This window comes from Aphelocoma coerulescens, chromosome 1, assembly GCF_041296385.1.
Source record: "Aphelocoma coerulescens isolate FSJ_1873_10779 chromosome 1, UR_Acoe_1.0, whole genome shotgun sequence".
Lineage (NCBI taxonomy): Eukaryota > Metazoa > Chordata > Aves > Passeriformes > Corvidae > Aphelocoma > Aphelocoma coerulescens.
The window spans coordinates 62,963,306-62,986,670 of NC_091013.1; the positions used below are offsets into that span (position 1 = coordinate 62,963,306).

Here is a 23,365-nt window from a genome sequence, read left to right on the forward strand (position 1 = left end):
ATGCGTCGCGCCAGCCGAGACTACACCAAGTACTTGCGCGGCTCCGAGGAGCTGGGCAGCGGCGCCGCCCACGAGAGCGCCCCGGCGCCGCCGCCGCCCCCGCCGCCCGCGCACCCGCACCCGCCGCCCGCATCCCGCTCTCTGCTCGTCGCCCTCGTCCTCCTGGGCCTGGGGCAGGTGGTCTGCAGCGTCGCCCTCTTCCTCTACTTCCGAGCTCAGGTAAGCGGGGACTGGCGCGGGCGCTTCCCACCGTGGCAAGCGCGGCCGCCTCGCACCCTGCAGAAAAGGGGAAGGCCCTCGTGTAGGTGCGATCGGAGCGATTACTTTAAAAAAAAAAAAACAAAACAACAACAGCAAAGACCAAACAAGAAAAAGTTTTAGAACACATTTATCTGTCTCTGAAGTTGATCCAGCTCTGAGAGGGGTTGGGCCGATGGGCTCCCAGTGCCCTGCCCAGCTTGTGCTGTCCCCTTATCACTGGAGCGGCTCAGGCCGAGGGGTTCCAGGTAGCGCTCCGGGCATCGGGTGCATTTTGGGGTACAGGGCTTTGCAGCGAGGTTGGACGTGAGGGAGTCCCTGACTTGGGAAGGAGTTAGTCGTGATCCTTCACCTGAAGTCTTGCAGGACTTTGGTTTCTAATGATCGGCTTTCAGTTTTCTGCTGGAGAGAAGTTTGACATTGGTTTTAGAAAAAAGGTTCTTCACCAGAGGGTGGTAAACAGGCTCCCCAGGGAAGTGGTCACAGCACCAAGCCTGACAGAATTCAAAGAGTGTTTGGACAATACTCTCAGGTACTTGGTGTGATTTTTGAAGATGGTGCTGTGTGGGTTCTGGAGTTGGACTCAATGATCCCTGAGGGTCCCTTGCAACTCAGCACAATCTGTGATTCTGTGGCATGTCTGAGGTCTTTGTCTGCCATGAATTTTTCACTCGCAGGAGAAATGGCTTTGAGGACAAAAAAGGTCATCACGCAGCACCACTTGTGATGGTTTGTCTCTCGGGCTGCGCAGGGGCACTGCAGAGGAGTGGGGTCTGTGTGCTCATGGGCATTGGCCAGAGGTACCTACTGCAGCTCAGGAGCTTTTTCTGGGATTCTGGGGATTTCTGGGAGAGAGCCGCCCCTCACCTGCCAGGCCGCAGTCTGCCGGGATGCCTCAGAAGCGGCAGCGGTGCGTGCCGAGGGGAGCGCGGGGAGGTGTCGCTGTGGGGACCGATAAGGTGATGAGCGGTTGGGCTTTCGGAGAGAAGAGGAGCCTGCTTCTTGGAAATGGCTCGGCTGCCTGGATTCCCTCGCTGCTGCATCTCTTACGCTGCAAGGCTGAGCACTCTCGGAGGAAGTGGGGAGCTGCCAGCTAGTTGGTTCTCAGGGCTAGGTTAGATAGATTTCTGCTTGGCTTTGTTGTCGATGCTAATTAGTTCTGTTAATGTGGGTCTCACTGCCGTCATGGAAGTGGTACTTCTGTTGTTTCTACTTTTCATTTGAAGTCGGCAGAGACTGGGAACCTGTTTCTTTCGGTTTACTTTCTAGGTAGAGGCACTTGATCTTGAGGTAGCAGGCTGGATTTCTTAACAAAGTGCTCTCTGGAAACAGGTGTTGCACAAGTGTATACCCACTTAATCAGATGAATGACTGTCAAATATACAGTAGCGCTGCTGATAATTTATTATTTCATATTTTCTTGTTGACAATGGCTTTGTGCTTTCCATTTTTTCCAAAAATAAAATGTAACGGCAATACAGCACTTAGTTAATCCTATCTTGTATATTTCAGAAGAGTGACATCTAATTTCTGGGACTCATTGTAAAGTAGCTTAAAGCTACTTGTTTGCTTGACAGTGAAATAGATGAATGCCTACTTCAACTTGTGACAGGGGAATGTTTTTCACTCCAGATGTTCATGAACCTGAAAAGACATTCTTGTCAAAACATAGCTCAGAGATGCTCAGCTATACATTAGAGGGCTAGAGCGCCTTTGCAATCAAAGCAACTAATCAAAGTATACCCCCTTATTAAAGACTCTTTCTGATAGGTACATGTCAGTGCTTCACATGTGCCTTACAAAGGGTAAAAAGAACCATAATGGCTATTTTCCTTCTGCTTCCGTGATTTAAAAAATGGCGTGGTCCAGGTGTAACTCTGCATTTGACAGCTTAATTCTCTTGCTAGTTTCTTGTTCCTGTAGATTTGGAGTAGTGCTGTTGAATGGAGTAATTTTTAAATTTGAATTTCCAAAACATCTAGAGGAGGTGATACAGCTCAATGTAGGCGTGACTGAAGTCATTGCCTAAAAAATTTTTAATGGAGAAAATATCATCAATGGAAAATAGAATAATAAGTATACTCTTGAAGTAAGCACCTAATTCACTATAAGAAGGTATGATAATTCATATTTGTTCACCATTTCTAATTGTGAAATAAGATCAATGGAAAACATAGTAGATCCTGCAGAAGTTAATTCTTATTTCTCACTCTTAGAGATTTATTTAATTTAAATGGGACATGATCAGACCTCTTTCTTTTGAAAAGATTTCTGCAAAGTTTGGTTATATTAAGCTACCTCAATTGGCCTTTTCACTGTAAATTCCAGCTATCTAAATTTGTACTTTAATAACAGAACTTAATTATTTTTAATGGATTTTGTTAAAATAATGCAGAGTAAGTAGAAGAAGCTGTGCATGAAAAGATTGGAATTGTTTGCTTGGTAAATTAAGCAAATGTGAACTAGAAAGATCTGACTGAATACTCTGATATTAAGAAATGATGTATCTTAGAAGCTCTTAAAAACCCTATCTAAGAGTCTGAGTAAACTCTGACTCAGTTTTACCATTCACATTTGGTCTGTATTCGCATAAAATCATTTGGGCTGGATCATGACACAGTATAAGCTGAGACAATAGTTGAGGTTTTGGTTTTTCCTTAATTTTGTTTATTTTGTGGCTTGAGCATTTGGAATTTCACAAGACACATAACTAAGACTGACACTAGGTTTTCACGGATAAACACATGTTTGTGGCCAAGAAATAATGCAGTGCAATGCAAGTGAGACAATGAGCTGGTATGTCAAAAAAGAAAGAAAGAAAAGTAACAAGTTTGAATTTTACCAATATTCTCATAATAGTGTTCTGAAATGTAAAAACAGTAGCATGTTCTAACTTTGCTTTTTGGTCCATCCTGTGCAGTGTACTGAATCCAAGAAATTAATAACAAAATGTACTGGTCTTAAGCGTTTATTGTGCTTGTACATTGAGGAATATTTTCTCATTATCTTTGAAAATGCCATGGAAATTTAGTTAGATACTCAGAGCAGCTGGAGGTCATCACTCAATAAAGACTCATGCACAGCACAAGGTGAGAGAGAGAAGTATTTTAGTTAACTTTGACTGATAAATGCTGATTTATAGTCTCCAAAAGCTTAGCTTTTGAGCTTTTTTTTCTGGGCCTCTTTCCTTAGTGCACTTACATCTCAAAAGAGTAGGAATCTGGTCTAACACTGAGTGGAGGCCAGTGAAGCAAATTGGAAGTGCTCAAGTTGAAATGTGGTGGCTGTGTGTCTAATGCCCACAGTTTAAGCTAGACATCCAAGAGTATGCACTCTTCCCATTGAAACACTTTTCCTATTGAAAAAGTCTGTACAAATGTTAGGTATTCTGCTAGATTGAAGAGCTCACACTTGGATAAATGGTGACCTGGAAGTCAGATTTTTATTATCATTTCATGCTTATGTGGAATTTTGACTTTCATTGTGGTGTGTTTTCAAACAATTACCTTCCAGACTTTAGATGAAGTTTGGTGAGCACTGTGGCTAGCAGGAAAAACAGCTTGCTGGGGGTCATCAGCATCTCTCAGAAGCCTGGAAGAACCCCTTCTTGGTGCTTAAGAAAGGTCATGGAGTGCAGAGTGATACTTGATATTCTGGAAAGTGGTTTAAGTTTGAAAATAAGTACAAGTATAAATGTTAAACATTTATTGTAATGAATAAGTATTTAATTCAATACTGTGTAACAGTGCATAATTGATGCAAAATTTAATAATAAAGGTGGCTGGAATGTATTGAGTCTTTTAAAACCAGACTGAGTCTTTTTACATCAGAAAATTGGTTCTTAATTCTGTAAGTTCATTTAGTCTCACCTGTGATGCTGGAGTTCATTTTGGCTGCCCTGAATTGAGTGAAAAGAGTCCAGAAATGCAACTAGAATGATGAGAGATGCTGAAAATCAGGGGGCAGTGAACAGTCTGATCTGATTTCAAGGTCAGGCAAAATGGATATTAAAAAATAAGCTAGACACTCCTCTCTTTAGTTTAATTCCTCTAGGGTATTTAAGTTACTTCACACTTCATAAAGCTTTCTCCTTTATTTTTGTTTGCATCTTGATGTTTCTTCCAGATCTTAATTCTTTAGGACTTCTTGCTGAAGGTGCCCTGCCCTGCAAGTTAGCAAGCTCCTTCTGGTATTTCATCGTAATTTTCTTGTTCTTTAGAAGTTCTTACACAAAACATGTCCTTGGAAGTTTTTCTGTGTATCTCTGCTTCACCACAGTTTTGATCTCAGTGCTTGGTAGTGCTTTTCACAGCCATGGTGGTTCAGTGCGTGTTCTTTGTAAAGACATAAGATGCAGGATTTCTGAGAATGCCTTTTCAGGCAACTGATTTTTTTCATAGTTAGATGTGGTGAAGACTATTGTTGAAGGTATTCTTTGAAAGAGGTGAGGGGAACAGGTAGGCTAGCTAGTCCCAAAATCAGAGTCTCCCCTTATCAAACAGTACATCTCTGGAGACCTGCAATTTTTGTCAGGGCAGGCTGCACAGCTCCAAGTTGCTCAAGCCATCAGCTGCAGTGTTTCCATTAAGCCTTCGATCTTTTACCTGTAGATGCAGAGATTCTCTCAAGCCCTGAGTAGATAACTATAATCTGAGCAAGTGATTCTGTGCAATCTGCTGTTACTGTTGTGGCACAGTATTGTGGTACACATTTGATTGATTGATTGGTGGTGGGCAATACACTGGCATGATTTGTCATTCTGGACACTCAGGCCTTTACAAATTTCATGGTCTTTGTGATGTAAAACCTTGCTTTCTTGCCTATTATTTAGAAGATGTGTTTTAATAAATCCAGAACTGGGACAGTAGTCTTTGACTAGTGGAATTACTGATAAAAATGAGTGTTTATTGGCAGTTATTTGCTGTAGCTTTCTGTGTTCTATCCTGTGATTTGTGTAGAGGGGAGAAGACTCAGATATCCCGATCCTGTTGGAGACATCAATTCCATCAGGTCTCTAATGGTCCCAGCATAAGAGGTTACATTTGAAATAATGGGTCCTGTTCTGGGTCCCTCGGTACCAGAATTGTATCAGCAAACTGGAAGGTGTCCAGCAGAAAACCATTGTGACAGGTAGGAACCACAGTGTATGAAAGAATGGAGAACTGGATTCTTTGACAAAGAACAGACTAAGGTGAGGGAAGCTAATCACTGTTTTTTAGCTACCTAAAGACAGCCAGGCTCTTCAGAAGTGCACAGCAAAAAGAAGAGGCACAGTCATAAATTGCGGCAAGGGGAACTGTAGCTGGATATAAAAACAAAGGTTTTTTACACACTAGAAGGGGTGAAGTTTTAGGACAGTTTGCCCAGAGAGGCTGAAAGTCTTCATTGATGGACAGTCCCCAAAGCTTGTCTAGACAAGGCCTTAACCCACCTGACCTAAGTTACAAGTTGGCCCTAGTCCAGGGGGGCTGGACTAGGGACCTCCAAAGGTACCTTCCAACCCAAGTCATTCTGCGTTAACTACCTTTTAGCAGCTGGTATTAAACATTTTGTGCCGCTTTTTAAAAATTTTTATTATCATTTTAGTTTGTAGTTAATTTTCTAAGTTCTGAATACATAGTGTGAGAGATGCTTTTACAGTGCAGTTTTACAGTTGGTTAAAGCTAGTGCTGCCTTCCTGTTATTTCATTCTCATGCCTGTCCCTGTACTGGCTCTGATGCTGGCCTTATATCTGGAGTGACTTGGTTTTGGGGAGCGTATATTAAAGGAAATTAGGCCAGCAAAAATTCCTCCCTTGTTACTGATTTAGAAGAGGAGACTGAAATCCAGGGATTAAACTCTGTGGCGAAGGGGGTGAGAGCAGAGAGGTGCTGCTTTAGATCTCCTTATGCATTTAATGAGGCTGCACTGCACTAGCTGACTTCAGAAGGCATTAGAGTAAGTTTTTAGCACTTAATTCATAGAGCTGCAGTGGCTATACGTAGATTTTCTTTGGGACTCAGCTGTGTCAGGCCATCACAGGAAGATATTACTGCTTCCAAGCCATTCTGTAACTCATCGCTACCCCTCTGCTCAAAGCTGTGGCATCTTCTGATTTTCAGATGAACCATTTATGACCTGTTTCACTCCAAATCTGCAGGGATGACTGAGACAGCTAAACCAGGCTACAGGGTCTGACAGTGGTCCGAATGAATTGGGCAAAGAGCTTTCCATCTGGAGACTTGAGCAGAAGGATGTTCATGGAGGAGGCAGCAGTTGGTGCTGCTGTCTGTGCAATAAATGTCTCTCTGCTGTGTGTGACTGTTGGGTGGCTGCCTGGCTGGTGTTGACTCTTAATTCAGCTCTATAATTCTAACCTTACGCTTTTAAGTTAGCTAATTTCTTTTTGGTGAGGCTAGGGAGTTGAATTTATGCTCCTGTGAACAAATTATGTAACATGTTTGATTCACTCTGGCTGTTTTGTATTGTGAAAAACTTCTTTTGGCATGCTGTTTTGTTCAGCTCTGTGTTAAAGGAAACTGAACACTAGGCACTGTCCATTATGTTTTGGTATTCCTGCATTGCAATTATAAATAACCTTTTGTAATTCTCAGGTAAAATTGCTTCTTCCACCTAATCAGAAAGATAGAAGTAAATGTTCTTTAATAGGCCAGGTGATACAGTTAAGAGAACCTAGGCAAGCGTTTGGGTGCATAAACCCTTCTTCAAGCCTGAAGTAAAAGCAGAGTAAATGCAAGTTGAGAACAATTTCTGAGAGTCCTAGGCCATCTCTGAAAGATAGTTGTTAATCTCTTCAGTGTAAAGTATTTGGAGTATGTGAAAAAAGGGTGAAGTGGTTTAAATAGTGCAATAAAACTCTGTCAAGGTACAATCTGCATCCTTGGAATATCTTCCAGTTTATCCGAGTGATAGAGCACAGGATTTAAAAACAAACTGGATTCAGTCAAAAAGACCGGTTGCTAAAACATGTCTTGCAGATACTCTGAGCTTAACCGTTCTTTGCCCAATGAAGCAGAGGTGTTTTGTGGTGCAGTTTAATCATCCTTTTTGGTCTTTTGCTGTCTTGGTGACTCTTAAACACAGCAATATCTCTTGCCACAGCCATGGCAATACCAGCTGACAACTTAAGTCCCACAAAGCTGCTCACTCCCTGGTGGGATTAGGGAGAGAATTGGAAGAGTAAAAGTGAGAACTCACGGGTTGAGACAAAAGAAAGTTTAAAAGGGAAAGAAAAAGCTGCACACACAATCAAAGCAGAAAATGGAATTAATTCACCACTTCCCATGGGCAGGCAGGTGTTCAGCCATCCCCACAAAAGCAGGGCTTCATCACACGTAAGGTGACTTGGGAAGACAAAAGCCATAATTCCAAATGTTGCCGCTTTCCTTCTTCCCCCACCTTTATATACTGAGCACGATGCCATATGCTCCCACATATCCCTTTGGCCAGTTCTGATCAACTGTCCAGGCTATGTCCCATCCCAGCTCCTTGTGCACCCCCAGCCCTCTCTCTGCTGGGGTGGGGTGGGAGGCAGAAAAGGTCCTGCCTCAGTGTCAGCACTGCTCAGCTGTAACAAACACATCCCTGTGTTATCAACACTGTTTTAGTCACAAATCCAAAACATAGCCCCATACCAGCCACTGTAAAGAAAATAAGCTATCCACAGTGAGCACATCCACAAAACAGTTTCAGTGATAGCTGACTGACAGCTTCAGTGATATAATTTCAGTGATAAATTAGTTTCAGAGGTAACTTCTGTTTCTCCTCTTGAAAATGATGTGCTATACACATACATACTTTCCCCAAGTTTCTGTACTTGGCAACAGCTTTTTGAGGTAGGATAACTGTGTATGTTTCCTGCTAAAATAACTGTGATATTGCTGTGAGTGGTTGAAAAATGGAATTCGAGATTATTGACTTTACCATAAGAATGGGATTTATCTTTAACTTTAGAAAGTCACATATCTAGTCTAAGCTAATGAAATAGGCAGCATCAGAAGATAATTCATTCTCCTATCTCACATATTTGTGGATGAAGTAAACCCTGATGTTGGGAACTTTTTCTCTCCACATTGTTTACAATGTAAAGTTGGATAATAAACTTAGCCAGGGACCAAACTTTTAGATGGTTGAAAAGTATCTCTAACACTTAGAACTGTGGTTGTGCTTATGTTTTGGTTGCAGATGGACCCTACTAGAATTTCAAAAGAACATGCACACTGTGTCAGAACACTTTTTGGACACCAAGAAAGTACAGATTTGCATGATGTGTCCTTTGAAAGTCAAGAAGCAAAGTTAATGCCAGAATCCTGTAGAAGTGTGAAACAGGCTCTCCAAAGGGCTGTGCAGAGGGTAAGTGGCACAGATGCTGTGTTCCTTTATTTCATGGTCCTGTTGAACTTAAAACAACTTTTCCAAAATCTGTATTCAGAGATAAGTTCTACAAATTATTTTCTGGTGTTTGAATAACACTTGAAGTTTCATCCAGGATTGTATTGTATTTTCTCATGTACCTGGTAGTGCCTAACCGATTCAAGCACATTTCATTTATTTATTTATTTATTTATTTATTTTTTAAGAAGGGAAGACTTGAAGTTGTACTAAGAAAACTGACTGAAGTTAGGTGATTAGCCATTCTGACATTTGGATGGACCTGAATGGTAGTCACTTAATATTTGTGTAGGTTTTCCAGCACTTTGGATGCTCATAACAAGTGTCAGTTCCACATGCTTTTCAAAGGAATCTTCCAGAGAAGATTCTCTTTAGTCAAGATCATCAGCAGGCAAAATACTGCCTGAAAGAAGAGGAGATAGCATTTGCTCTCATTTGCTTCTTTTTCCTGCTCTGTCTGGAGCCCAAAATGAGTGACAGTACCTGCTTTGGTTTTGCTCACTTTGCCAGTCTGTGTTCTGTGCAGACCATTCTCACACTGGCAGAAGACCTACTTTGCCACAGCCTGATAACTGGGTGGTCTTCACCCAGGAATTGAGAATGACAGCTTGTTCCCAAACCCAAATGACAAAAGTAGTCAGCCCTAATGAAGAAGCCAAGACAAGCTGGAAATAATGCCACAATTCCCTTTTACTGCAGTTACTGCCTTTGAACTCTTTTTATGTTCATGAATAGTATTTAGTGCTAATTATGGGCTGTGTAACAGATGGATGTCTGCTATGGCATTTGGTTTTCCTGGCTTATCAGGCCCATTACAACGTTACTGCCTCACATCTGCATAGGACTGGCAGTTTTTCATTAAGGGTACTACATTAGATTTGAGCTGAACTCACATATGCTCTAATGTGAACTGTACTTGGGTTAAATTTACAGCATTTGAATTGTGCTAATGTGATGTTTGCTTTTAACAGAGAACTCTTGAGTGACAGATCTTTTTGTGAACAAAGCTCAGAGAAACATGGAGTCCATGTCTTGTCCCTTTTGCTAGCCACTTCCTTCAAGAGCTTAAGGGGGAAACAAAGGATTAGTTTCTAATGTAGGATTAGTTCTTTCCTGCTGCATTTTATAGAGCCTCTCACGCTGTACCTACATGCATGCTGTGTGCTAGGCTGCTCATTCATGTGATTCCCATGACAGAGCAAGGAGCTTGTTACAGTAAGTCAATGGGAAGCCCTGTGTTCTGGTCATTTGCTGCTGGTTACTCAACAAAGGCACTGGCTTTAGCTGAGGCTTCATATCCTGCCAGTCTGGATGGAGGTTAAATGCTGCAATGTCAGTGGCCAAGATAAGTAGTAAGTAGGGATAACTTTTTTGGCTGATGACCATTAGTTTTGAGAACAATAAAATTTCCCTTGCCAAAGTAATTAGACTCTGAATTTCATTTGAATGCAATGGAGTTTATTAAGCAGCTGCACCCATGGTCTGGATGCTTTGTCATCTTAAATCAATGACAGAGAAAAAGATAGATAGGAAGGTGATGACCTGAGGCTTTTTGCATCTTTTCAGTACATCAGAGAAGTGAAAGTAAGAGTGTCAAGGCAGAATTATACTTTATCATCATCTGCAAGCTCTGCCTTTCATTTGCCCTGCAGGAATGAAGAGCAGAGATGCAGCTGTAGCTTACTTGCAGTTGTGTTACTCCTTTGTGTGTGGGGATACAGCTAATGTGACTTTAGGGAGGTTTCCTGTTGCCTGTGCTTTCTTCACTTTCTTAAGGAGAATCTAAAGAATCTAACTTACGTGTGTTTTAAGAGCCAGTATCCTTATTTGAACTGTCAGCTTGCTAAGTGACTAAAATGGAACACTTCAAAATACCATTTATGTTTTTTGATTTTTTCAATATATTGTCTTTTGCATTTCGAGCTGTTCAGGAAATGAAAATAGACAAATTTCTTTTGCTCAGGTTTATGGTCTGGTTACAGCTTCTAGCTTCCTGCACCAGTTCTCATCAGTTTTCTTTGCACACCTGTAGTCAGAGTGCTTAAATGTAAAGCAGGGATTGATGTTGAAAATGAAAGTGCTCTTATGAAAACCAGTGTAGTAGGGCTGCAAGGTCCAGTCTAGAAATACTTGTCTCTTGAAAAAATAATAAAGTTTTTTCCTTCTAATCAAAATCTAATGATTGATTCCTTAACATATTCCAGTATAAAAATTCTTCTTAAGGAGCAGCTTACTAAGTAGAGAGCATATTTTCTATATTGCATATAAACTTTCAAGCAGACAAATAATACACTTTCCTAGCCAGTCTGTTTGCTTAATTTTTTTTCATGTAACCCTAAAAAGCTTTTGGCAGTCCAGATGCTCTAACCACAGTCCTTATGAAGCCTGTTATGAGCCTGAAGTAGAAAGGACTACAAACATATCTTGGGTCAATCCATAAGTGACTTTTCTTGGCAATGCTCCCAGCTGCTAGCTGCTTGCGGAGTTCAGGCATAAGCTCTTCTCCCACATGGCAACAGAGTGCTTTGCTAGACCTCCAGGGCAGCATTTCTAAAGAGATCTATATACTTTGCAGACATTTAAAGAGCACATAGTTATGGACCAAGTAAAGGTTTCACAAGTGATTGCTGTAAGTTGTTAAAATTTCAACTACAGTTTTGTAGGTTTCCCTCCTGCAATCTTACATGCCTTTTTTTTTTTTTTTTTTCTGCAAGCAATAGACTACTCATTTGGAGAGAGGTTGTATTGCTGGTCTTTAAACTATAGTCTCATGAATATCTGATGAATATTGGTTCATGTACTTCTATTTCACTTCCTTCCTGATTAGCATTCTTCAAATTGCTGAATTTCCGGCAGGAGAATCAGATACTTCTTCCTGTACTTAAAGCTGTACTTAAAGCACTTGGTAATAAAAGAATCAAGTGCATAAAGAAGCTTTAAGACCATATCTGAACCAATAAGTGACTGTCCGGGAATTCTCTTCTTGTTGGTCTCAAAAGGCTGCTCAGAGCTGCTCAAAGTAGATGCTGAGATACTTAGATAAAAGCTAAAGGAGACTAAAAACCTTTCACAAATGTCATGTGTTCTGGTGTAGCCTTGTCTCTGCATCCTCAGCATTGGACATAACTTCAAGAGCAAAAGTTATTTTTGCAGCCTGATGTGGGTGAGGTAGAGAGCAGTTCCCAACTTTCCAGGCACTTAAAGCATGCTTTTTACCTTTAAAATGAGAGAATTTTGGAGCTTTTTAGTGGCCTCACAATTTTTTTTTAGATGAAGGGAAGGCATGTTTTTCATTTTTTGTGACTAACTCCGTTTCTGTTGTTTAAACATTGAGTGTATGAAGGAGGTTGGAATTCGGGAAGCAGGCCAGCAGAGTTGACTTGGTGGGCAGTGAGCAAATGACAAAGGTGTACAAGTGCAGTTTGTCATAAGATTAAGAGTGGTGTGATTTTTGTGTACAGTTCTGCTAAAAATAACTGAACAGCTTGGTATCACACATGGTTCTGTGGATGGCAGTCTTAAAGAGAAGTCACTGGTAATGTTTTGTCAGCAGTTTTCATGCCTTTATAGCAGTGTCTTAGTCATTGGTTCTGCTGAGCTGTTTCTGCCTACTTAATGGGCCTCTACATTGTAAGTATGAGACACCTAAGAACATTCAGGAGCTAAAAAACGCAGCTGATACTTTGGAGATTTGAGAAATCACAGCTCTTGATTCCTTGCAGTAAGAATACCAGGGGATTTTTTAATCCTATTAAGAGGCTACCTTCAGACATCCACTGAAAAATGTCCTTGAAAAACCTTGAAAAACCATGTTAAATGGTTTTCTAAGGTAGGTTGTGTATAAGCACCTTGGAACTGTATGAGCAGCAAGTTAAAAAAAAAAAAATCAAGAAGTCTCTAACTGCTTATTCTTCAGGAGGAAACCTACAACTCCGTATCTGTTTTCTAGGGACTCGTTAATGTCTTTCATCTTCCTTTTGGAAGCTGGAGCAACATAACAGAAAGAATATCGAAGTTTTGTGAGGTTGGTCAGAATCAAGTAAAGAACTTGACAGTAGTCCAGAGCTTAGAGAACTGATGATTTTGTTTTCTGGCCACAGTCTAGTCACTTCTGATCCAGTGACAAGCTCACAGAAAAGTCAATGGATGATTGATCCAATCCCACAGCCTTGGTGTTACTAGTGCCATAATCTAACCAGCTGAGCTAATAATGGACTCCAGACAAGGAGAGCTGTGGACCCAAGTCTTCCTGGGTAGCTGTCCTGCTTACTGAGTGCTGCAGGTTAACAGCACCACCACCAGTTAGAAGGAGAGCAGCTCAAACTGCTTTTCATGAGGACCAGAGCCATTCTGTGTGGAAGATGAGCAGAGTCAGGCTGCTGGGTCTCAGAAGATGAGGTATTCAGCTGCTTAAGCTAGAACGTCTTTGGAAGTGTGCAGAAGCAGAACTCAATGCTCCTAATAAAAATGTAAGTTGAAAGTAGAATAGCAGTTGGCCAGTTCAGGGATTTCAAGGGCAGAGCAGTTCACAACCATGGGTTTGTTTTTTGTTTTTGTTTTTGTTTTTTTTTAGTACCAAATCTAGATAGTAGGAGATTAAAATGTGCATGGTTCTTTCTGGATCTGCTCAATAGGCTTTCCAGGCAAAGACATTATCACATCCTCCTGAAGGAAAGGATATTAAAATGAACTCCACATCTGAGAAGTTTCCACTAAGAAAGCAAGAAAACAGAGATGTCTCCCCTTCAAGGAAAAAAGGGTTGGGATAGGTGTGCTGCAATAATCTGAGAGTGTGGTCCATCTCCCAGGCTCTTCTTACCTTATGTCCAATTCTCTTCAGAGGCTTTTGCCATTTTTCACAATATCTTGTATTTGCAATTTCTTGTCATCTTCCTGTTTCCTACTCAAGTGTGGCTCGTGGCTGGTGACATGCAGCTCCTAGAATTGAACTTCATTTTCACACTCCCTAGAACTGACATTGAAGTAGAAAGATCAGAGGAGCAAAGTGAATGTAAATGCGGGAAGTGGATGTGAGTTTTGCTGGTTTTGAAGTTGTGATTCTTCTGCTTTTCTTCTCGTCTCTACGGCAAAAAGCATCTTCATCTTATCTATGAAATCAGCATATCTCAGCTGAAGTATTATGCTTTGATAGTCATACTACAACTTCCATACTGCTGTGGCTTTTCATTTTGGTTTAACATTTAAACACTTACTGAAAGGGGAAAGTGAGAGTAGTAAATGCACCAGCCAAGGCACTACATATTTCACTGCAGTTTCAAAACTACATAAAAGCAGGACTTCAGGTGTTTTCAGAGCAGGATTTCAAGTTCTGAAACACACCAGTGATTGAGAGTGCAGTGGGACTTTGCTGATCTGGCCAAATCTGAGACTTATTTCCTATACATGGATTGAATCAGGCAAACAGCAGTGTGTGTGGCATAAAGATGAAACAAAGGACCACTCTTAGGTTTCAAAGAGGACATGACTCGCTATCTTCAGCAAAATATTTCCTTTTACTAAACATCTTCTTGATGGCTCCATGGTATGAGGTGTTCTGAATAACAAACATATTATTCCTGTTTTTTTAGAAAGCAGATGGAGAGTCATGGGGAAAAAGGAGACAGAGCTGAGGATTGAGCTTAATACTAAGACTCAGTCCAGGCTTGTAACAAGAACAGCCTGCTTAGGTTTTTGAAATCTGTTTGTATCTTTTTCTCAAGAGGAATACAGGTGTGAATGATTAAAAGCAAAGCTTTTTGTAGTGCCTGATGCCTGCATTTTGTGCTGTTCTTGGGTTTGGGTAGCATGGGTTTTATTCATGTTAAAATTTATCTGCAGCTTTGAAGAATTACATACTTCCCAAGTCTGGCACCCAGTCTGCTTGGTCCAGTATGGGTGGGGAAGATGCTTTAATCCTTCACTTCCTGCATACCTTGTTAGAAGTATGCCTTGACCATAAAGCCTTGTAGCTGTCCCTGTTCAGGGCCAAGCGTGAGGTGTTTACTTCATCACAAATGAAATTCAGAGTTTAGCTATCCTTAGTTGTTAACAGTGATTACATGCTAGTTCCTGTATAGAATTGTCTCTTTCTTTGCTTTTAGACTCCTAGTAATTAAATCAGTTCATAAATTCCATTGTTTGATGTGATTTTATCAGTCATTGTTCCACTCTATTTAGAGAAATACTCCAAGTACAGTGAGTAGGAAAGGTTGTAAATGTCCTGTCACCAATACTTCAATAAATAATGCAGTGATCATACATATCATCATTTCTATCCACCTTTATTAGGATTACCAAATTACTAGAAGTAATTTGATTGTGTGTGCCTGTTACATATGTTGTCATATTTACATGATGCATATCCCAGACATCTATCTGAATGTGCTGCAGGTGGAACAGTGTCCCCAGATACATGCATAGAGTATTCTAAGTGTGCAAACTAAACATAGTTACAAAACCAAGACAACATCAAAGCAATGTCTCCTTCTCATTTTAGGAAGTCCAGCGTGCCATGGGAAGAACACCGCCAAGACCAGAAAAAGGTAGGTATTGATTTAGGAATAAGAAATAGTTTTGTTCCACTAAACTTGTCTTTTTGGGATAATCCAATTCTTTTATCTCTAGCTGCAATGGAGGCATTAGGACTTGAACTGTACAAGAGGAACAAACCTGAGAAGCAGCCATTTGCCCATCTCATTATTGATGATAAGAATATTCCATCTGGTAAGTTCAATTTTTAAGTGAATACTTCCAATAGGAATATAAATGTATTGAGGAATGAAGTGTATGAAAATAATTCAGCAAAACAGCAACTGACAGGGATTTCAGAAATGGCTTTTGATAGTGAGAATAAATTGGATGCATTAAATGATTTCAGAGGCAGCAGGGGTAGTGCTAAAAGGAGGATGGCTCCCCTTTGTGTCAGTCTCACGCTGAATGGCCTCCATTTTGAATTACCAGTTTTCATGATTAACCTCTTTGAAGGGCATGGCCTGCCCCTTTGTGCTGTCTTCAGGTGAGGAAGGAAGATCTGCACTGAATGCTCTCTTCTGAAGTTCCTCATTTTCCTTTGGCCAGTAGGGCCCATCAGGAGTTCTTCACTCCCACTGGACTCCAGCCATGAGGATGCATACATAGATACAAGCATGTACCAGCCCAAACATTGGCCAAGATACTGAGTAGGGGGTAAAAATTGTTCTTGTGGCTTTTATCTGCCCCTGTGGTAAGAGGATGGCATTCTTCTATCTTGCCAGAGCTCTTATTCCCTACATGCCGATATTCAGATGGCTTTGGGAATATCCTTGCTAGTACAATATCAGGGATCCAGACATGAGTCTGCCTTGGAACGCTCTCCAGAGGAAAAGATGCATTCCTAAAATTTTAATACAATGTTAGAACAGTTTTATTTTTTGCCCTGGGGCACTGTCAGTTGAGATTTTTCGCTGTGTTCTCAACTCAACAGTTGGTATGGTTGAAGTAAACCAGTTTTTTCTGAAGCTGTTAGGTAGAGGATCTTGAGAAGGTGCATTCATCACCACTGTCTTCTTTCTCTGAAGATTTATACATTCTGCAGTGCTGAACTCATTGTTAACTGAGCTATGCACATTGCTTTTCTGTTTTATATAACCAAACCAAAGGGGAATTTTGTGTTGAGACTTGAAATCTGAGATTTTAGCAGCCTGCATAGTAATACCTTGCTCTTGCTCTATTTAAAGACAAAGCAGTTCTGTACAGCTTCTTGCCTGGAGGGATAGGATTCTTTCAAGTGCATTGGCATTGCCACAATCCAGGACTTTATAGCAGAGAGCTTAAGCAGCTTGTCAGATGGCAGTCAGAACTTCCACAGGCTTTCTTGTTAGCTCAAATGCCTCCTGACAAGCTTCTATTTTAGTCTGATTTTGGCTTTGACCTACTTCTACAATAGGTCAATAGTAGAGGATTCAGTATCAGTAAACTTGTCTTAGCATTTTATCTTTGAAAGGTTTCAATTAATTTGCTAATCCTAGAGACAGGTCACTTATCTGCAGAAGTGGAGTGTGTGTCAGTGTTACAGTCTGTGAAATCCACTTTTTTCTGTGTGGAATTTATTTGCTACTTACCTGGATGTTGCTGTAAACTGTAATTTTACAACTGTAATTTACAGCAGCTGATAATTTTTACTGTTGTGCATTGCTGCATTAACCTTCAAGTGTGTGACACAGCACATCTATGGGTAATGGCCAGGGAGACTTTGTTCTTTTCTGCTGCAGATCAACTTCTTACTAATGTGATGAGCTGGGCATACACTCCCTTCTGATCTGGCTTTTGCCTCTTTTTGAAGAGCACTGCCAGGATGTTAATCATGAGCACAGCTTCTGCAGCCCTTGTGGGCATTGCAGCAGTGAGGGGCTGCTTCCTTAGGCATAGCTGGAACCCTGAACCTGCTGGTTGTGAGGCACTTTAATATCATGCTCACTGACATGAGGCAGTACCCACTTGGCTGGGTAGCACAGAGGTTAGTGACAGGCATAAAGAAAGAAAAATTTGCCTGAAGGGTCACCAGGAGCTTTTCCTCTCTCATCTTGTTGTCTCTGACTGCAAATGGCAATTTCTATTTTCTTCCCCTGATTCTTTACCCTACATGTCTGAAATCCATCTAAATTGTTTTCTGCAATCCCTGAGTGGAAAGATCTGTTCTTAGTATTTTAAGGTTCTCTACTGTCATCACTCTGACCCAGAATAAACAGTGCTAGAAAAAAAAAAAAGTCTTCATCACTGTCAAACAGGATTTTAAGTAGTTTTCAACTGAACACCGTTCATGAAGGGGCACTGAGCAGTGTCTATGAGAGAACATTTTGCTTTGACCTGGTTCACAGTAATGTCAAGCCTCAAGTGGACTTTTGCAGCTGGGGGGATAGTGCAAGGGAGGGGGGAAAATAACCCTTCCCAGATCTTGGTGTCCCCACCCACCATTTGGCACAGAAACTGTAGTGGTTTGGCTTGCTGGGTGTATTTTTTAAGTTTGCTGCCTTAGGTTAGAGCTGGATGCTTGCTGGTTGGTTTTTACCAGAGCTCACTCTAAATGCTACCTAGCTTTTAAATGAAAACCGTGAATTTTGGTTTATAAATTGATTACAGAAATTAGTCACAGTTTAAAGGGGAAAATCAAAAACAGAAATAAATATAAATGTTAAATATATCATTTGGGGTGTGAATTGATACCTTTAGCTGTCTAAGGAAATGCTGTCGTATTCTGAGCTATTTACAGCTACAGGTTTGACTTAGTTGCCCTTTGCCTCCAGAAAGCTTTTCAGAGCAAATAGTACTTTGGTCTTTTTTTCAGGCTTTATTTATACCTAAAATCTAGGATGCAAACAAATTATCAAAACAGGGCTCCTTTCTCCTCTGTTCCCCTCACATCATCTTCCTTCTTGCCAATTAATTTTATTTAATTCATTTGTATTAGTCTTAATTCAAGCTCACAAAATAAACAAGGCATTGTTTTTATTTATCTTCAGTTTTGAGAAAGAGTGGGTATTAACTTGAATTTTTAAATAATGCTTTTTGCCTTGTCTGGAAGGCTATTTTACTCATTATCCCCCAGCCACTTCCTTCTCTGTCAACAGGATTTACCTTGTGCTGGTTTTTTCATGGTTCCAAAGTAAATTATTTCGAGTAAGATACTGCATTGCAGCCTTTCTGACTGTCCCATGGCTTGGGTTATGTGTCAGAGTTTCTGATATGTGGACAGCAGATCCGACACTTTTATGCTCCAGTTTTCTCCACTTCCTGTGTTTCAGGGTACTGATTGTTTTGATGTCTCCAAATCTGAGTGCATTACCACCAGAAGTGCAGAGAACCTGCTCGCTCCTTCTATTACAGGTTGTGTGGCATAACTTTTACCAGAGCATCTTTGTGCTGTGCTGCCAGCTGTGGCACGCCTCTTCTGGAGCTCTGAATTGTGGCAAAATGCCTGTCTGCCTCAGCTCACACAATCATAGCATTATAATTCTGCTTGGAAGGCACTTCCAGAAGTTATCTGTACAAATCCTTTGCTCAAAACAGAGAGGGTTGTCTCCCATTATCTCTTGGCCTGTTCCCCTGAGCATCCAAATAGTGTGAACAAAATTCACCCAGAGCCCCTCTCTGTTACAAGCGAGTCTGGCACATATTTGCTCTCTTTTCCCTTCTTCAGCAGAAAATCTTCCCACTAAGTATTTCATCAAAATTGCAACTTGACTGGCAGCTATAAAGTTTACTTGTCAGGTAAATAAAATCTGCCTAGCAACTGCCCAGTGTGCCACCAGGCAGTCCCAGCATGCCCTTTCTGTTCCATCATCGTTGTGCATTCCTGTCCTATATCTGATGTGCCTCTCCTCTGATCCAGGCAGGGATTTCTTGCCTGTCCTCCTCATCTTGAACGTAGCCCAGCCTCCTTGGGGCAGTATTTCTCCCAAACTTAATGCTGTGCACGCAAAGTTCTTCAACTTCCTTGGCTGTTCCCAGTCCTTCAGAAGTGCGCTCTGATACCCTTAACTCAGCATTATCTTGCAGGTGAATAATTGCAGCTTAAGAGACTTAAGATCTTGGTGTTTCTTCCAGTTAATTGATGGGTATCAGATGTATTTTTTGAGGTGCTGCACAGAAGATGGCTTCTCCATATGATTTTGCTTCCATAATTTCTACCTGGCTGCACAAGAGCCATAGGGGAGCAGCTACTTGTGATCTACCTTTGACAATGGGTGCTTTGCTTAAATCGTTGTGGAAGAACACCAGAAGGATTTTGTTCTGAGCTACTGTTAAAGTATTCCTCTCACACAGAAAAGCTGCCTGCCCTTGGCAGTTAGGGAAGGCTCATCTCCCTCAAATTCCCCTGTTCCTACTTCCCCTCCCTTTTGCACAGGCAAATGCAAGAGGCCTCTTTTGAACTACTCAAATATACCTGGGGCTATTCCTCAGCACACCTGTGAGTACTGGTGGTCCTGGGGCAGGCCTCAGTACATGCTTGGAGGAGAGGGCACTGTGCCCTGCTGTGTGCCATGCAAAGTTTGCTAAGGATGGCCTGTTTCGGTTCAATGCAGGGAGAAAAAGGTACTGAATATTTCAAGCAGGCATTTAGATGCACTGGGAGGCTGAGGTGTAAAGTCCTCTGGTACCTACATGAACCCAGTGCTGTGGGAGGGAGCAAGTGGAGTCAGTCTTGTGTGCTGAAAATTACTGGTGGTTAGGAGGACAAGTTGGCCACCTCCCATCTGTTGTGTTATGCCCTGGGTATTGCACTGAATAATAAGATGTTAGTGGCTTGTGCCTGTCAGGAAGTTTGTTATGTCATAAATACTTGAAGTGCTATGTAAAGTCTAGGCAACTTAGTGTGTAGTACTGAAGATGCACTATTGTACTGACTTTTCTCCATTTTTTTGGTGTTGTCAAATGAAAATATGTTTACCTTTCTACCACTACAGTCATAAGAACATAAAATATGGAAAGTTTCATAAGCTTTCTCTTTTGTGAATTATCAGTTCAGCTTTTTTTCCAGAATTTTAGTTATTCCTTGCTAACACTTATGGATTAAAGACCAATAACAAGTTTTTCAAGTTCCTCTCAACTGTTTGTGACTTGAATAAAGTTTAAGGTGGAATGCAATGCCTATGCAGAGCTTGTTGCATGATTGCTTAGAATAATCAAACTATAGGCAGAGCAACTGTTTTGTACCACAGTCCAGCAGTTGTTCTGCTGGGAGGGCACAGTTATAAATAGCAAGCAAAATATGGGAGCAGATGATGAAAAAAGGACATTTCTTAGGAATTTTTTATCATAGTTGTTTAATATTCACTTTAGCCTATATAACTCTAGTTGCTAATGATTCTAAAAACATAGAGGTTGCTTTCTAAATATTTTGTCAAATGTTTATAAATAATCCTTTTTTTTTTTTTAATCTCCAGGAACTCGCAAAGTGAACCTCACATCCTGGCATCATGACAAAGGCCAGGCAAACTTATCAAATATGACATTCAGTGATGGAAAACTAATTGTTAATCAAGATGGCTTTTACTACCTTTATGCCAATATTTGTTTTAGACATCATGAAACTTCAGGAAACTTGACTAAAAGAGGGCTTCAGCTGATGGTGTATGTGATTAAGACAAACCTTAAAATAAGGCGCTTTGATGTGTTGATGAAGGGAGGAAGCACCAAATACTGGTCAGGGAATTCAGAATTTCATTTTTATTCTGTAAATGTAGGAGGGTTTTTTAAATTAAAATCTGGTGAAATGATAAGTATCCAGGTATCAAATCCATTGCTACTGGATTCTTCGCAAGAAGCAACTTATTTTGGAGCATTTAAAGTTAGGGATTTAGATTGAATCTTTCTTTAGTGTGCTGAAAACTGTTTGAGTTTTTAATTGTTCAGAAACAACTTGAAGAACTGAAAATCTTCTGCAACCCAATTACATCTGCATAAGCCATGTATGTCTAAAGACACGTTTTTGTCCCAGGCAGACCCCAGCAGGAGTCCTGCAAATATATGGAAGGGCAAAATTACACAGTTCTCCTGATTTAGCCTTAAAGCAGTTTTACTTCATTTGTTTCCACTGGCCTCACTAAAGTCATTGTGCCTTTTGCATTGGTTTAGTTGAAATCAGAACAACTAATAAAACTGAGCTTCTGTTTCCAAGTTCTGCCCTGATCACCCTTACTAGTTCTGGTGCAAATGTAGGGCAGGACAGAACTTGGCTCCCAGCTTGCATTTAGGGCTCCATTTTGCCTGGGGTTGAGTGTTCTGACCCTGAGACAGCAGAGATTATGAAAGCGTGACTAATCCCATTGCATTTGATGTGGCTTTTCACATGCTGAGTTGGGGCTGATTTTGCTTTGCTGGCTTAGGGTTGGAGAGCTCAGACCATGGCAGAAATGGGTTGGAAAACACCTAGACAGTTCAACTTAACTTTTACCTGATTAAAAGGGCCATTCCAAGAAGGAGGGAGATCGTCTTGCAATTCTAAAAAGTTAATTACAGTTAAGTTGCACAGTTAATTGCAAATATAGATTGCCAAAATATGGTGTGCCTTTAAAGTATTACATTGTGCCAGAACCTGCAAAGACATTTTTTAAACAAAAAGTATGTATTTTTATATTCTGTAATATCTAAAGTTATATTTCAGGTGTAATGTTTTGTGTAAAAAAAAAAAAAGTAAATTATATTGTCCTATAGTATTTGATACAAAATATTTAAAATCTCTTGCTGTTTGTATATTTAATGTTTTAAACTGTTTTTATGTACAGACATGTTAAACTGGTGCACTTTTTAATCCCAATGGGAAAAAATGCAGCTATAAGAGGTTGTTTGCAATTAGCAAATGTAATATATATCTTTATTCTTCTTAACTTAATAGATTTCTTTTAAACTTGTCAGTATTAAGGGAGGCGAAATCACACCAATGGCATGAGTAGTTACACCAGAATGCTGGTCACTGGGTACCTTTCAAACCTGGAGGATAATTAAGCTGGCATTATGTAAAAATGAAATTTAAAAAAATAATACATAATAAGCCCCAGAAATGTATTAGGGGTATTTATAGTTATTGAACAGGCGTATTTTCCTACAACAAAATCTGCAAGTATTACATTCTGCAATTGAACAGTAACTTTTTTAGCTTAGTTTCCTGAAAAAGTGAAGCTTATGTCATTGCACTGCCTGTTCTTGTCTCCCACTGTAGCTTTCAAAACTCTGCACCCTCCTGCCAGCTTTGGCAGATGAATGGCAGAGTTAAGAGATATTCTTGCAGGTTTTATGAGGACAGACAGCTGAGAACAACTCAGCCATTTATACATTATTTGTCAGTGGCTGGCCACTGTTCATTTTAGCCAAGAGATTAACTGGGGAGACTCCTGTAACGAGAGTTGTCGCTTGTATAGTGCTTGGCCAAAGAGGTGGGTGGATGGAATCCGAGGGTGGGTATAGGGGCCATAGGGGAGGACTGCAGATACTGAGGTGATATTTAGAGCACATCTGGACAGGGGACAGCAACTTGTTGGGGTAGGGAGTGAGGGAGGGTTTTGAAGTGTTTGTGTGCTCTATGGATCATGTGGGGAAAGCCCACTATTTATCGCAGTAGGAATCCAATCTTCTGTAGGAATTGGGGCTTCATACAAATCCTCAGGCTTTTAAAAAGTTTTTTTCTGGTTAAACAAACTGAGTTGAATTCAAGCAATTATTTTATACTGTATAATAAACATTTCTTTTTAATGTTAATATTGTTTTCTTACAAAATATATTTCTAAGAAAAAAAACCTTTGTGATTTCTTTATTTTTGTGTTTACCTGTATTTCTTGTGCAGCTTTGATAATTCTATTCAGATTTCAGAATGTGCAGGCTGGGTGTGGTATAACTCAAGAAAAATGAGGCATAAATCAACTATTTTGAGACAATTACTACAACTTCTATAGAATTTTGATTTGGCTTCAGATCTACATAGACCACTTTCAAGTCAGGGTACATCTTTAGGGGCTGGAAATTCAGCTGAAAATGAGGACTTCCCATTTATGTTTCACATCAAACAGTTGTCAGTTCTAAACCAGAAATGATTGAGGAATCTGGTGCTCTTGTTTTTTAATTTCAGGAGCTACAGGTCACGATCATTTTTTCCACTATAGACATGTCCTGTTGCAGACTGGGAGAAAAATGTCTATTCCATGTCTGCTCTGGGGGTTTAAGTCACCCTCTGGGGAGCTAGAA

At 40.5% G+C, this 23,365-nt stretch overlaps 1 protein-coding gene across 1 annotated transcript; it reads left to right on the forward strand.

Moving 5' to 3' along the window:
• On the forward strand, window positions 1-22,843 carry TNFSF11 (TNF superfamily member 11). Its single transcript, XM_069030036.1, has 5 exons — window positions 1-219; window positions 8,444-8,611; window positions 15,147-15,192; window positions 15,275-15,373; window positions 20,572-22,843. The coding sequence occupies exons 1-5, from the start codon at window positions 1-3 to the stop codon at window positions 20,991-20,993; spliced, it is 954 nt and encodes a 317-aa protein (XP_068886137.1). The 3' UTR covers window positions 20,994-22,843.
• The last annotated feature ends 522 nt before the right edge of the window (window positions 22,844-23,365 follow it).